Genomic DNA, 14,182 nt, shown 5'->3' on the forward strand with positions numbered 1-14,182 from the left:
AATATTTTATAAAACAAAAGTTCTCCAACTTGCGCGTTAGCTTTAAAATACGAACTGAGAAAAAAATATCAATCCATAGTACTTCTGAAGATTCCATTAAAAATAAGTTTTTAATCATGAAATGTATTTGCGAGTTACAGTATGATGTCTCTTACTTATATATACTTTTTTTGTCTTCTGTTCTGTTAACATCTTGTAATTTTGTAAAATATATTTATAAGGGAAATGATATTTTTTTTCAGTACTAACTAACAATTCCGACTTTACACGAGGAATAAACTAAGGATTTCATCTAGTAAGAAATATTTCTCAAACAATGGGATATCAACATTTGCCAACTGCCAACCAATTCTTCAACCGTTACTTTTCTTTTATTTTTTTGATAAAAATTTTTACTGATGAAACTTATTTATAAAAGATAGATTTATGCTGTCACTGAATTTATTAAAGATAATTGAGCGATTACCAACTCTTCCAAAAAGACAATTCTCATTTCGACTCAGCATACATAATGAGCTATATCTCAAAAAGCTACAGCATATTAACATACCATATAAACTATAAATTGAAATAATGTAAAAAACCCATTTCAATAAAGTTGGATCTACGTAAAACGAAAAAAATGAAACGAACAAACAACAAAACCTACGTATCTCTTTGTAATTAGATTTTTTAAAGATATCGTGCCATTGCCTAAAACAAATTACGTAAAAAAAAATCTCGACCACAGACGATATTTTAATCAACCTTTCATTGTCATATTAAAATGTCAATTGTCAGTTTTACATTAAATAAAATATGTGAAGAGTATTGTGCTATTTGTAAATTAATAAGTACTATTAAGGTACTTTCTTTCAATGAAGCTGTTAATGTTTTAATCAAGAGTAAGTATAAAATTTAGAGCGCTTAAAGGGGTACCTAACTATTCAACAGAGATGCCTGGGTGCATCAGTAATAATCTGTATATTTAATTTGCAGATATTTAATGTATAACAACGTCAAGGATGATATATGGAGTACTATTGACTACGCTCATAGCTATTTTATGGGCACCTTGCTTGAAAAAAGGATTGTGGGCTAAGCCGGGTCCAGTGTATGCTAAAGACCGAAAAAATCGGTTATTTAGAATAACAGCCACGGGCGAATGTTGTAAAACTTATCCTATTAAAAGGCAAAATTTACAAAGATGTGAATAAATTACATTTACTATTCTGTGGGGCTGATATGGGAAAATGTGTAAAATTAAGTTAAATTGTGTAGCCAACCATTTTGTGTATTTCGATTATAAATTTATTGTTACTCTAATTGTATTTTAAACAGTATATTTAAAAAAATAAAGGTATGGTTTAGAAAAGTAAACAGCAAATTTGTAATAATGAACATTTATTTTGTTAGTATTTCAATTGGTTCAATCGCTATACTACGAGACGTTAAATAATGTCGTTAAACAACTTTTAGTATAATAAATATTTTTCATACTGACATATATGACAATTACATTGATTACATTTTTGTCTATATATTTAATATTAAATACCTCGTCATACATTAAAATTTAAACTTATATCTATTAAATATATAGGAATTTATTATATTCTAATGATTATTACAGAATTTTATTATAATTTTTTTTTTTTTTAAAAAAGTCATTTGCTTACATTTGCCTTTCTATTCAATAATATATTTTTTTAATTTACAACTTCATAAATACGTTAAGAGCTTACGTTATAATAGCGTTCTCTAAATAATAGCGTAACAACATTAATCTGAGTAAAAGTAAAATATCACATGGCATTTTAATTGTATCTAAAACTTAAAGCGCTAATAAGCTTTTTAAGCTTAGAAATATTAGTCTTATATTATATAATAAATAAATTTTATTTTTTTATGTAGCAACACATAAGGACGGCTACAATTATTAGAATTAAAAAAGGTCCGAAGCAGGAATGAAATAATTAAGTCAATAATTTTACCGTCGACTTTTAGACCTTATTGAAAAATGTTCTACACTTTGGGTTTTACTCTAATAATAAGTTAATATTCAACTAGCCAATTAATCACATTATAGTTAATAACATTTATTCACTTCATTAGTCTATATTGAGTCCAAATATAAGTTTTCTTATTGGTTTATTTTAGAGGGACGAAATTACTTGCACCATTTGAATGGCCAGTGCCATTTTGATGTTTTAGGTTCAGGGTCCCTCCTAAACCATCGACGCTGTCATCTGCTGTAACTAGAATCTACATATTCAGTTAGAGTAGATTCATCTTGAGACATCTCTGAAATAGTACTAATACTAGTCATGAAAATATCACGACTCAATCCAGGGATCGGTTCTTTCATAATTGGTTCTTTTTGAATCATTTTTGGAAACTCTTTGAGGCTTTGCCATTTATCATCACAGCTAGGACTAGAACTAGAGCTTTGCGGTTTGTCTTTCTGATTGTGATCAATAATTTCGATTTTAACATTTACGGTTTCAGGGATGTGGCTTGTCTTAGGGCTCTTCTCATTATCACTAGGTTCTTCGTCTAGATACTCAATATGCTCGAAGCTGAGGCTCGATGATTCTTGTCTTGGATAATTATCAGTTTTACTATCTATGCAGACGGGACCTACCTCTTTTTGGTCTGAATATGTTTCATCTTTATGACTGGGACTGAAACTGTCTCTATGACTGGAGTCGTAGCTTCCATCTTTAATACTGAAACTAAGACTCTTTTCTTTCTTCATGGAACCAGAGCTCTTGCTTCCCCGGCCACTTTGATATTTTTCTTTACGTTTTTTAGCTTTAATTTTTCTATCTGACCATGGCATTGAGCCAGGTTTCTTTTCTTTATGACGTGGACCTGAACTGATTTCTATACTACTTCGGTCGAAACTATCTCTTTGGCTTTGACCAGGGCTGTAGTGAGAACTTATTTCTTTATGACTAGGACTTGTGCTTCTGTCCCTAATACTCCTGTCAGTGTAACTAGTTCCAGGGCTCTCGTCTCTGTAGCTAGAACAGGAGCTTTCAACTCTCCGGGATGGGTCTGGCGATTCATCTGTGCGGCTACGGCCCGGAATCTCGCCTTTACGGCTGTGACAAGGATCGGATTTACTATCGTCTTCTTCTCTAGTTGTACTCCTAAAATCAGGTAAGAATTTGATATATATCTAATAACTAATAATTATGATTTAGCCACAACATATACATAGAATATTTAGTTTCAATAATTATAAGTGAGTAAGTTGATTGAAAATTCTCATTTATACAGAAATATTTAACTCAAAATAAAATATCTAAAATGAATAACGAAATATAAAATAGTAGATAAAAATATGAAAATAAATTATTGTGTGCACATAAATATATATAAATAACATTTATATATATTTATGTGCACACAATAATTACACAGACATGTTGTCCGTTCCTTTATGTATTTTCCATTTATTCTGATTTCGATTAATTGTTTGATGTGCTGCAGGCATTTTAATTTCCAGGCAACATCACATTTTGTGTTTTGTGAGTATTATTTTAAGGGCAACTATTAGTCTTAATGGGATTCTAGATTCCCAGGCTGGTCTGGCCTATTCAGGTCAATTCAGCTAATCTGTCTATGGTGGGATCATCCCTTTTATAGACTGCCAATTAAAATTGGCAGTTGTAGTCCAGGGACTTCTATCACTTTACTGAATGAATAATGTGACAAATCATAGTAGATTTCGCTAAGAGTGTACATTACATTCAATAGCCATCTGTATGTGTATAACAGTTCCTGCGAGGTGAACAAGGAATTTGGATGAAGATGTGTGTCTTTGAGATGATTGTCTCTATCAATAATTAAATCGATCGATATCTTGTATGAGTACCAGTTCATCGAGTTGATAATATACGTCATCAGCACTATGGCTTCGGAGTGGTTTTTGAGGTCCTCGTCGTGAGGACAATCGAAAATCTTTTTCATCCTCTATTGTAGACGTGGCTACGATGTCTTCTTGAAATTTAAAATGATGCAAAATCCACTCTATTTTTCGCTGGTACTTCGTTCATCCAAGTTATCTTTGGCACATATACCAAATATATTTATTTAAATAACTAAGTTAACCAAATTAAATATGCGCCATCTACATTTTATATATTATATGATAATGTCACGTTTCTCTCACCTTGACAGCCTCATAAAGCCCTTTTCCTGTCATCCATCCCTTTTTGAATGCCATCCCCCCGACCCGAAGAATGAGCTGATGAAAATAAACTTAATAAAAAAAAATCTTATTTAAAAAAAAAGTACCAAATTATTGAAATTTTAATTTTTGTGCATACTACAGCAGAAGTAGGTAAATTATAGTAGTATGAAGGAAAACTTCGAATTAGTTGAATAAAAAAAAAAAAAAACAAAAAAAAATATTGACTCGACCCGGGGTTTGAACCCAGGAACTCGAGATTTGAAGCTTGCCATAAATTGGCTATAAAACATATTCAAACTAAAATAAAGGTAAAAAAAACATTATACAAAAAAAATATATTATCTTGCCCGCTGTAACCATGTTTCAAAAATATTTTTTTAAAACAAATGTTTTAATCTGCTCTTTCCATTTCCTCACGAAGTTTATTCAACCAACCACGAAAGAAAGCATCGCTTTTCTTCCGCTTAGCACCGAATATTGGTTGTTTGCATTATTTTGAAGAATAAATAATATAGGCACTAAGCGTTAGGGTACTCCAGTACCACAATACTGCTATACACCCAGTAAAATGTAAATTGTTTGCATGTATAATCATACGATTAAAATTTTCATGCCTATCCCCCTAAAAAAAGCCAGGTAAATGATATGGTAACTCCGATAGAAGAACCTTATTCCGGGCTAGGTCGAAGACATTAGGGGTTTCTGTAACTTCTTACAATTATTGGCAGATACCGAACTTTAAGGTTGACATCATTTAAGGTTCCAACCACGACGAATGCCCTAATATCTATTCCAAAATGCTACTTCTCTTCTGGATATCTAAGGAAGTGTGTAAAAACAACTCTTTAAAAGAAAGAAGAAATTATATCGATAGACTTACCTGCTGCTGGAAAGTTTCGATTTCTTATCACTTTTTTCGGAAGTTCCCGGCTTCGGACTGCTCCCTCGTTCCTCCTATGAAGAATTATTACATTAAAATAAATATCTTGTAATTTAATCTTGTTGGTAATTTTATTGAAAGCTTTTGTATCACTTTTACAAAGCATTTAACGTACAATTATACAATGACCGTCATAGAATTTTAAATAGTCTTTTTTTTTATTTAATGTTATATATTTACCTGTGATTGACTATACTGAATAGTGTCTAGCTGCGACTGACTGCTCACGTGACCCATTTTAGACAGTGGTGGATTTTTGAATGAGTATGAGAACGCAAGACTACGTTTTAACGATCCCCTAAAATACAAACATTGTTGAAGAATTCAAAAATATTAGAGATTATTGGATCATTTGATGTTAAGTTCTTAGAACTCTTCCATGTGACATAAAATTTAGAAATACATACCTGGTAGGACTTGGAGGTGGATAGCTAGATCCTCGACTGTCAGGTGTGAGGTATTGTTGCGTTTGAGTCGTCATCAGACGATTCCTTTCTAAAACTTCATGGTGTGATTGGTACATCCTTTCTGATGCTGTCGGTTGTGTAGGGCTGTGATAATATATGTAAGCTATATTAACTTATTTTTTGATTTATCTTTATTTAGGAATTGTAAAGGCTTATGTTCCATGAGAGAAAAGATTATTTTTATCGGACCAAACTCATAAAGATTCTGATCCTTAATATTATGGCGTATTACTAACATAATTATAATTAAACACACTAATAATAAATGAATCCTTGGCTGATATTATGTTGTTCACCCAAAATACCTTGATGTGGTTCTTGGTGTACTGGGTTCAATAGTCAGATCAGGCAAGCTGTAAATAAGTGTCGCGACGTTGTTCTGTGGCTGCACGCGCAGGGTACTTTGCGTGCTAACAGAGCATTCCGAACTCTTTGACGGCGATAATTGCATCTAAAAAGTTTTTATAAGTTTTATTTTTAAACGACCGAGGGGCATTTCATTACATTTGACAGAAGAAAAATAGGTCCTAGATAAAAAGGGAAAATTAATTATACATTTAAGATCATTTCTGTTACGTGTACGGCGCTGCACGCGCAACATCTTTTTAACACAACTTATTTTCAGATATCGTATATATTTGTAATGCAATATAAGTACCGATGTTGTTGTTTGTAGCCTCGCTATTTCAGACTCGCTCTCGGTCACCCGAACTGTGATTGATGAACCACCTGAAAACACCGCTCGATTACTGGATACAGATACCATGTGTTTTTGACAGAGTACACTGTCCAAGAGTTACGTTTAATAATGTAGTGAACGTCCACAATATGATGGAACACATGTATGATACCATCGAATATATGTATTCTATCATATTAAAAATGTAAAATGAAAATATTTACATATTTTTTGAATATATCAATAATAATAATCATTTCCTGATTTAATTTAGCCAGAGCGAGAAATAATAGTTACTTAAACTCATTTAACATTTATTAAAACTTACATGCGGAATATACTTACTTCCTTGCACGTGTACAAAACATCACGGTTACTACGGATATGTGAGATATACTTATATCAATTTTAAAGTAGCCAATTGCGCTGGTAGAAAATCAAATCGAAGCGAGGACTTAGGGATATGCATCAATAAAAGTATTCATATAAATCATTATAATATCGCGTAACATACCCGCTGTGTCGGGCAGTGGCGGTAGCAGTCGATCCGGAGAAATACTGATGCGCTTAACCACCCGCTTGGGGCCACTCTGTAGCTCATCGTGCGACTGCGAACTGTGTATTGGGTATAGACGTAACATCTTCGATATTTATAACTTATAGTCAGTAACGAAAATTGAAACCTGATACTTAGGAACTGTATGACTAAATATGAATTTTAAAAATATATTTTATTTTTTATATTACGACATTGTATTCTGCGGAATAGTTTTATAAATAGATAACTCTTTTATTTAGATAGTGTCTGTTTTATATCACTCATAGACTCGTCTTACCTTGTCGGTAGTTGATAACTGACTGGTTGAGACACTTGAGAAGAAGCATCAGCCGTGTGACGTATAATTGAAGTGCGATGCACGACACTACATTTTCTATGGCGCCCAGTTTGGCGAATGCTTGCGCCCATAAGAACTACAATTTGAAAGTTAATTATCTTATTCGAATATTATTCGAAATCAATTCAATGAGTGATGTATTATATTAAAATTCATACTTTGATTGTCAGCGTAAGGTATACCGTCGAATGTTTGGATATTCCAAGATGTCGGTAAAAAGTTGCGATCATTTGGAGCCCCTATGCTCCGATGGATCATTGTGGCAACGCGTTCGCGTGCCTCAGTCTCTACAATTTTGTCCTCTTTACTTGACTGAAATAGTAAAATATTATAGAAACACGCCCAAAGAGCCGCGAACACGGGTAGCGATATCATCAGTCGGTAAGGTAACCTACCCTTATATTTGTCAATCCGACAAATCTGCTCACTGCAGCTTTATCGATTTCCCTGTCGGGATTTTTAGACATCAATGTAACTAGTTCATAAGTCAACTTTGCCTCCTTAAATTTCAATTCCCACGTCTATAAAAAATATGTATTCATTATAAATATGTACAAACTTTATGGTAACTTGCCTTTTATACGTTTAAACCTTCTTTTGAAATGTGTATTTAATTAATAATACAAAACTGAAAATATGAATCGCTTAAAAAAACATATTATTAGTAGCTATGATTTGTTTCTCATAAATAGCAATAACATACAAATGAGAAATTTATTATATGAAATTTATTATAAAAACATTGATGATATGATTTTTGAAATGTCTAGATCATAAATCAATTATGATTTAGACGTTTCAAAAATAATAATAAAAAAGGTGTAGCTTTATATGAGGGTAAATGAGTCTATTTGTTCTCCTATCTACATATATATATTATATAAGTCATCCTCATTTGTAATCCACGAAGCATTTAGCTTAAATTTACCATTATAAAGTAAAGAAATATTTTTATATATTGTGATATTATCGACAAATACTTTTAGGGTCCTTTGAGGTTTAGGGTCCTTTGGCATCTCGGAGAGGCAGAAACTGGTGCATGGGGACCCTAGATCATCCACCAGTACGTATAAGAGGCACGAGATATTTTTGTTATTCTTTCCAACGAATTTCGGGATCTGAACCAACTTGTCAATCATGTATTTAGGCCTACAAAGAAATTAAATAATTAAAATGATAATTACGTAACATTAAAATATAATTCGCGCTGCGCTTTTTAACAACGCCAGCCATTAAGTATCAGCCATTAAGTATCAAACATTTAATTTTAATCATTACTTTACTTCTATAACTTTTTTATTAAAAGAATAACAATCAAGAGAGGTTTACCTAATCTGCTTATACTGATAAGCTTTGCCTCTAGCTAGTTTCCGACAAACTAGAAGCATATCAGTAAGAAGCAATACACGGACATCAATCTGAAATAAAACACCATTTTTTTATCTGGAAAAGTTAATCTAAAAAGTTATTACAATTATATTTAATTTGCGAAATCTCTGATGTTCCAATTCTTTGACAAGAATACAGAATTAAAAAAAACTCAAACAAATCCATTTAAAATGTTCAAGATTCGCAGAAGCATTTATTGTTATACTAAAAAATTCGCAGCCTTGCATTTATTAAAATAACAATATCGCATTGTGTGCATAATATTAATTATTAAAATGAAACTATTAATTAGATTATAATTAATAGACAATTCATTGTCAATCAAAACGACCTTTCATGAAAGTGTTTTCTTCGAACGACAACGATACTAAATCTTTAAAAAACTGATGTATATTCGGATATAACAATATGGTGAAGATTTCATCATATTATGAGTGAAGTGGATTCGTGTCGATGTCGTTCAGGTGAGACTCGATAAAATATAAATTGAATGGCGAAGTGGTAAATTCTTGCCTCCTTAGCGCCATCTCGGAAGCGAAGTTCTCCTTGATGAATGAGGTTTCGTTTGTGGATTGGGAGGCAGTAGAGCATAGGGGCTTTTACATTCAATTTGCCAAGCGATTTGCAAATTTTTTCAACATCGTCGTCTTTCATACCCTAGAATTAAATCAGTTCAAATTTAGAACTTTTTATAAAACCCGTTAAAAATATATTTACCCACCTTCATTCAATGTCTGTTTAATCTCAATTAATTATAAAATTATCGTTATTTAAAGTATTAGTACAGTGCTTACGATAGTGAAGCCTTCAATGGAGTTTTCCAGAAGGTCCAATTGGTCTAATTCGTCACGTTGCCGTACAGAACGGTTTAGGTCAACAAGAATATTTTTCGCCAATTTTACCTTAAAAGTTTAATTAGTATACATAATTAATTAATATGTAAAGTCATAATGTGTAATTTCAAATAAATATATTAAATAAATATGTTTAAAATTTTTTTATTGTTGTTGAATGAAAAATCATTTTATTAATCATCTAAAGAAAAGTTATTTATTATTAAGAATGAGACTATATATATTATTCATATATATAGCTATGTGTGGAATAAAGAAGACTTGACAGTTACCATAACTTTAATAGCCATATACTCATCGGCGTCATCAGTATGGTTAAGAATCCTCTCTAATATAAGACTATACTTGGTCATACGTTGCATTGGCTTTACCAAGTAGTCATTCAACTGAAGTCTAAAAAAACCATAAAAAATTAATTTTAGTAACAAATGCGTCATTTATTTATATAAAACAATTAATTTCATACACCATTCATAAATATTCATTCAATTATATGGAAATAATAGTCTTATTTATGAAATCTGATTAATAAGGAATCAATATTTGGAATTATTCAATTTATAATTTTATAATAAATACAATGATAATAGTTTCAACATTGTCACGCGTTTTGTGAGATTGTATAAGTTCAAAATAGAATTTTAGACCGTATTGTGACATTACAGTCGAATTCTCCCGATGAGGGACAACTTTAACGAGCACTCTAACATCGACGCCTTCGAACTCGTTAGTCGACGATATCACGAACCGACCAACACAGGCCCATACAAATAATGTGACATCTCTTTCACATGTGTGGATTTAAAAAGGTTTGCAATTACTTCAGTCCTGTCAAATAAGTAGAAGGCAATTCTACTAACAAATTGTTACTCTGTCGCAATCAAATCGAACCGTTATCGTTGCCGTTTAACGTTTTTCCTTATAGAATCATAATCGTATCGGAACGTATCGTAAACCTTATAAATAATTATAATTGGACTATATAATGATTTATGATATAATGATGATGACCACATGGCTAAATATGTAAAAAAAAAATCCTACCTATTACATTCTTTATGGCTATGACACCATGTTAGAAACATTGCGAAATCAGCTTCCGTTTGCTGTTTCTTGCGGTAGTATTCTAGAAGTTTACCTTGTTCAACGACAAATTTTTCATATGGTACAAAGATTTCTCTAAATAACGAGAAACCATTGGACATAAATTGCATGTTGAAACTGAAATAAAAAATAAAAACATATAGAAATTCATATAAAATACACAGAAAATGTTCAGATTTATGTAACATGATAACTGAATAATTAAAGCCACTGACGTGATTCCAACACGTCCGCTGCATGGTATGGAACTGTAGTCTTAGCGAAATGTGTCGAACATTTATTGATATCAAACTTAAATAAACGACTCCGATATCCGATATTAACCATATTGACACTTATGAAATGAAAATCATAGAATTGAACACCCTTTATATCAGATGGCTACGTATTACGCGATATGTATGTTTTTTTTTTATTTGAATATAGGTAGGCATTAGGCAGACATATAAAATGTCCCATTTGATAATAAGTGAATATTGACGCTGAAAGAAATATTTACCATTCCTTACATTATGCACCACCAACCTTTAGTTACGCTGGGTTTCGAGGGTAAGTGTACCCTTCAAACCGGAACATAAAAATACTAAGTACTGTTTTGGGATCGAATATCTATATTTTGTATCTTTATATTATAATTATAACATTAAAGAGTCATTTAAAATAATAACATATAATTTAATTTTATTACGGGAAAATATTATACTTACGGTCTTGAATTTTGAATAGCATCCGCTAACATAGGCACGTAAGCCAGATGCCAGAAAGAAAGGCTGGCGTTTAACACATCGGGCAAGTTAGAAAACAATTTTGCCGTTTCGATATTTAACATTTTTCCTCTGTTTTGTACACCGTGCGCCGCACCAATGTAAACCTGTCAATTTTTTTATCATGTAAACGTATCCATATCTTTAGTTATATATATGTATTTATATTTTTTAGCGTAATAGATCATCTGAGGCGATTTTAAGTATATTGTTGCAAAGTTAAATAATTTAATTTTATAATTCAACTTTAGTTAATTCAAATAACTCTAGTTTAATCAAATTACAACTAACTCATATTTATAGTAGAAATAAAACTCAATAAATTACATATTCTATATGTCGAATATTTTACAAAATCTTGCGGATGAGAAGTAATTTGATTATTCGCCGCAGGCTTCTAAGCCCGTGTAACGTATTGACGTAAACACACATATAACTTGTAACTTGTTTACTTAAATACACGATTAAGCGGAGGCCACTTTGTTAACTAGTTAAGTTACTTTATTTAAAAATAATTAAGTTAAGTATTTAACGGTTATATTTATATAATTATCACTATTGCTCACTATAGCTCTTGGTCTTGTTTAGTTACTAATAACACTATACATATGATTATTACTGCCGAGTCATTCAGTATAGACTCTATGTTAACGTAGATTTTTGTGCGGACTGTCAAATATGATATGTACTAATTAATCAAAGGCAATGAGCTTCAGACACATATACAATTTTACTAATTGTTATATATCTAACAATATATTCTAGCAATTATACTAAATAAAATCTAATATGACACGCTAATAATATTTGACCATTTTTTTTAAATCAGTTATCTCTAAAACTTTACTTTTAAAGTGAACTCCATAAGTAAACCGTTGAATATATATCTAACAAAAAATGATTGCTTGATCTCGTGTAGAATTAAATTGTATGTATATTTTATTTATTTTAAAAAGGGTAATCGTTGAGTTTTTTTTTTTCGATTCTTCTCGGTAGAATTCACTTTACCAATCGTTTGTAAAGGTTGACGATTCAAAAAGAACGAACGCATCTACAGTTAAAAAATATTTATTCTAAAGATTTAAAACTGGATAAGAATTTAACCTTCAGATACACTTCTTTTGTATATTATTATTTAGGCCCACAGATAACATGGTCAGTCATTTGGTAATTGTCACATACGAGAAATACATTTATTGTTTATAATAAATGCATTGTAGATGTCGTCCAGAAAAATACAACGATTTTAATTAGATATAATACGTTTCGACATAGTGTCAATTTTCATAGTATTGTTAATGCGATCCTTGACGATCCATTAAATAATACATCCTTGTAAATTAGTAGCGTTTCTATAGACCCATCCTTCACATCGTGATTTTTGTGTTTTAGCTTTGTAACTGTACATAATATTGTCGTTTTAATGATAGTTCCATACGGCAGTAAAATACACTTTGTAACACTCACTAGCAGATCCGAATAACTCAATCTATAACGATTTAGTCGAGGCACTTCTAAAATCACGACGCACAATAATCAAGAAATTTTCCCTAAAATAAATAAAAGCCGTGTTTATTTGTGTGCCAATCCAGAACCTGATTTTACTAATATTATGTCTAATCATTACAAAATCATGTATCAAAGTCGGTCGATGCGATGTAAAGTTACACAATAATAATTATTGTATTGATATTTTTTTTTGTAACGATACAATGACATAAATAAAATTCAAAAATCGAAGAATATGATGTTTACGAGAATAATTTGGGCCAATACTAATTTCACTTATTTGCGAATCAACGATTATAATTGGATAGGACGCCCAACTCACCCCTTTTCTGGATTTCGCTCTTAGGTTCTATTGTGTCAGTATCAATCGACCCGAGTAATTTTCCGAAGATTACCCTAATTTCTGAATACAGCATGTAATTGCAACGAAATTGCGGGTATGTTGGTGTAAGTACATATCAAATCAAATCGAATGATGATTTACGAGACTTGGTGATGGGATTTTTTTTTTGGTGAGGATTTGGTGCAGGACTTGTTACAGAGAGGTACCGTTCTCTCACCGATTATTCTACACTCAACACAAACTTTTAAGAACGATGTTTCGAACCCAGGTAAGCGATAAGCTGTTTCGCATTTCATGTCCATTCACCAACTCGCATTGGAACAGCGTAGTGAGATAAGCTTATAAAACCTTCCTCAAAGAGAGAAGAGGCCTTAGCCCAGCAGTGAGTCGTTAACAGACTTTTACAACACGAATACTCTGACAGCGCCTTGACAGTACAAGTAATGGTTTATAATTCTATGAGCGGCGGCTTTTAGGCCTCTTGACTTCCAGTACACTACAAATCGATAATTTAATCAAACTAATTCAAATATTATTCTTTGAAATCCTTATATTTTCAAGCTAACATTTTAGCAAAATCTTATGCACTTCAATTGATTAATTTATTGATTGCGATTAAATTATATTTTTAAACCCAAATAAAATTGGGCTTGTATACGTAGCTGAATAATATTTGAGTCGCCATGTGAAGAGGATGTTCAAGCCTGACCTATTGAGACCTTATAACGCTGTTGTAGTAACAGTCTCACTTTTGGACAAACTTCTGTTTAACACACATGCTTGAAAATAATTAAAACACCTACAAAATACTAACATTCCGCGTCTAAATAAACGGGCGTGGACGTTTTCTATAAAGCTGTTTGTATTAAAAATATTTAATTGATTGTCATTTTAAAACACGAGTGACAAAGGCGAGACCAATATTGTTTGCTATCGTCCGCCGCAAATTCGAAGCTTGTCTATGACTACATCGAGAACAGAGTAAAGATTGAATATACCGCACTCCCAACACTTAGGGCTATCACTTATGGCAGCCCCGAGTATCACAGTCACTTTA

General features: G+C 31.7%; 1 protein-coding gene across 3 annotated transcripts in view; it reads right to left on the reverse strand.

Moving 5' to 3' along the window:
• Positions 1-1,657: 1,657 nt before the first annotated feature.
• LOC125075888 overlaps positions 1,658-14,182 on the reverse strand; it is a 48,958-nt gene continuing 36,433 nt past the window's right edge. The window contains exons 7-24 of one of the 3 annotated variants that reach the window (XM_047687725.1): positions 11,217-11,380; positions 10,450-10,626; positions 9,678-9,798; positions 9,346-9,453; positions 9,065-9,208; positions 8,492-8,580; positions 8,143-8,311; positions 7,558-7,683; positions 7,321-7,474; positions 7,103-7,238; positions 6,781-6,881; positions 6,246-6,316; positions 5,893-6,038; positions 5,528-5,671; positions 5,301-5,418; positions 5,061-5,134; positions 4,160-4,234; positions 3,024-3,134 (exon numbers count right to left, since the gene is read on the reverse strand). In XM_047687725.1, coding sequence (XP_047543681.1) covers positions 4,189-4,234; positions 5,061-5,134; positions 5,301-5,418; positions 5,528-5,671; positions 5,893-6,038; positions 6,246-6,316; positions 6,781-6,881; positions 7,103-7,238; positions 7,321-7,474; positions 7,558-7,683; positions 8,143-8,311; positions 8,492-8,580; positions 9,065-9,208; positions 9,346-9,453; positions 9,678-9,798; positions 10,450-10,626; positions 11,217-11,380 — 2,088 coding nt within the window. In that variant the 3' untranslated portion in view covers positions 3,024-3,134; positions 4,160-4,188. Of the gene's footprint in view, positions 3,135-4,159; positions 4,249-5,060; positions 5,135-5,300; positions 5,419-5,527; positions 5,672-5,892; positions 6,039-6,245; positions 6,317-6,780; positions 6,882-7,102; positions 7,239-7,320; positions 7,475-7,557; positions 7,684-8,142; positions 8,312-8,491; positions 8,581-9,064; positions 9,209-9,345; positions 9,454-9,677; positions 9,799-10,449; positions 10,627-11,216; positions 11,381-14,182 lie in introns of all 3 variants that reach the window. The other 2 variants (XM_047687724.1, XM_047687722.1) reach the window with 2 other exon arrangements.

The sequence above is a fragment of the Vanessa atalanta genome, chromosome Z (assembly GCF_905147765.1).
Source record: "Vanessa atalanta chromosome Z, ilVanAtal1.2, whole genome shotgun sequence".
NCBI lineage: Eukaryota > Metazoa > Arthropoda > Insecta > Lepidoptera > Nymphalidae > Vanessa > Vanessa atalanta.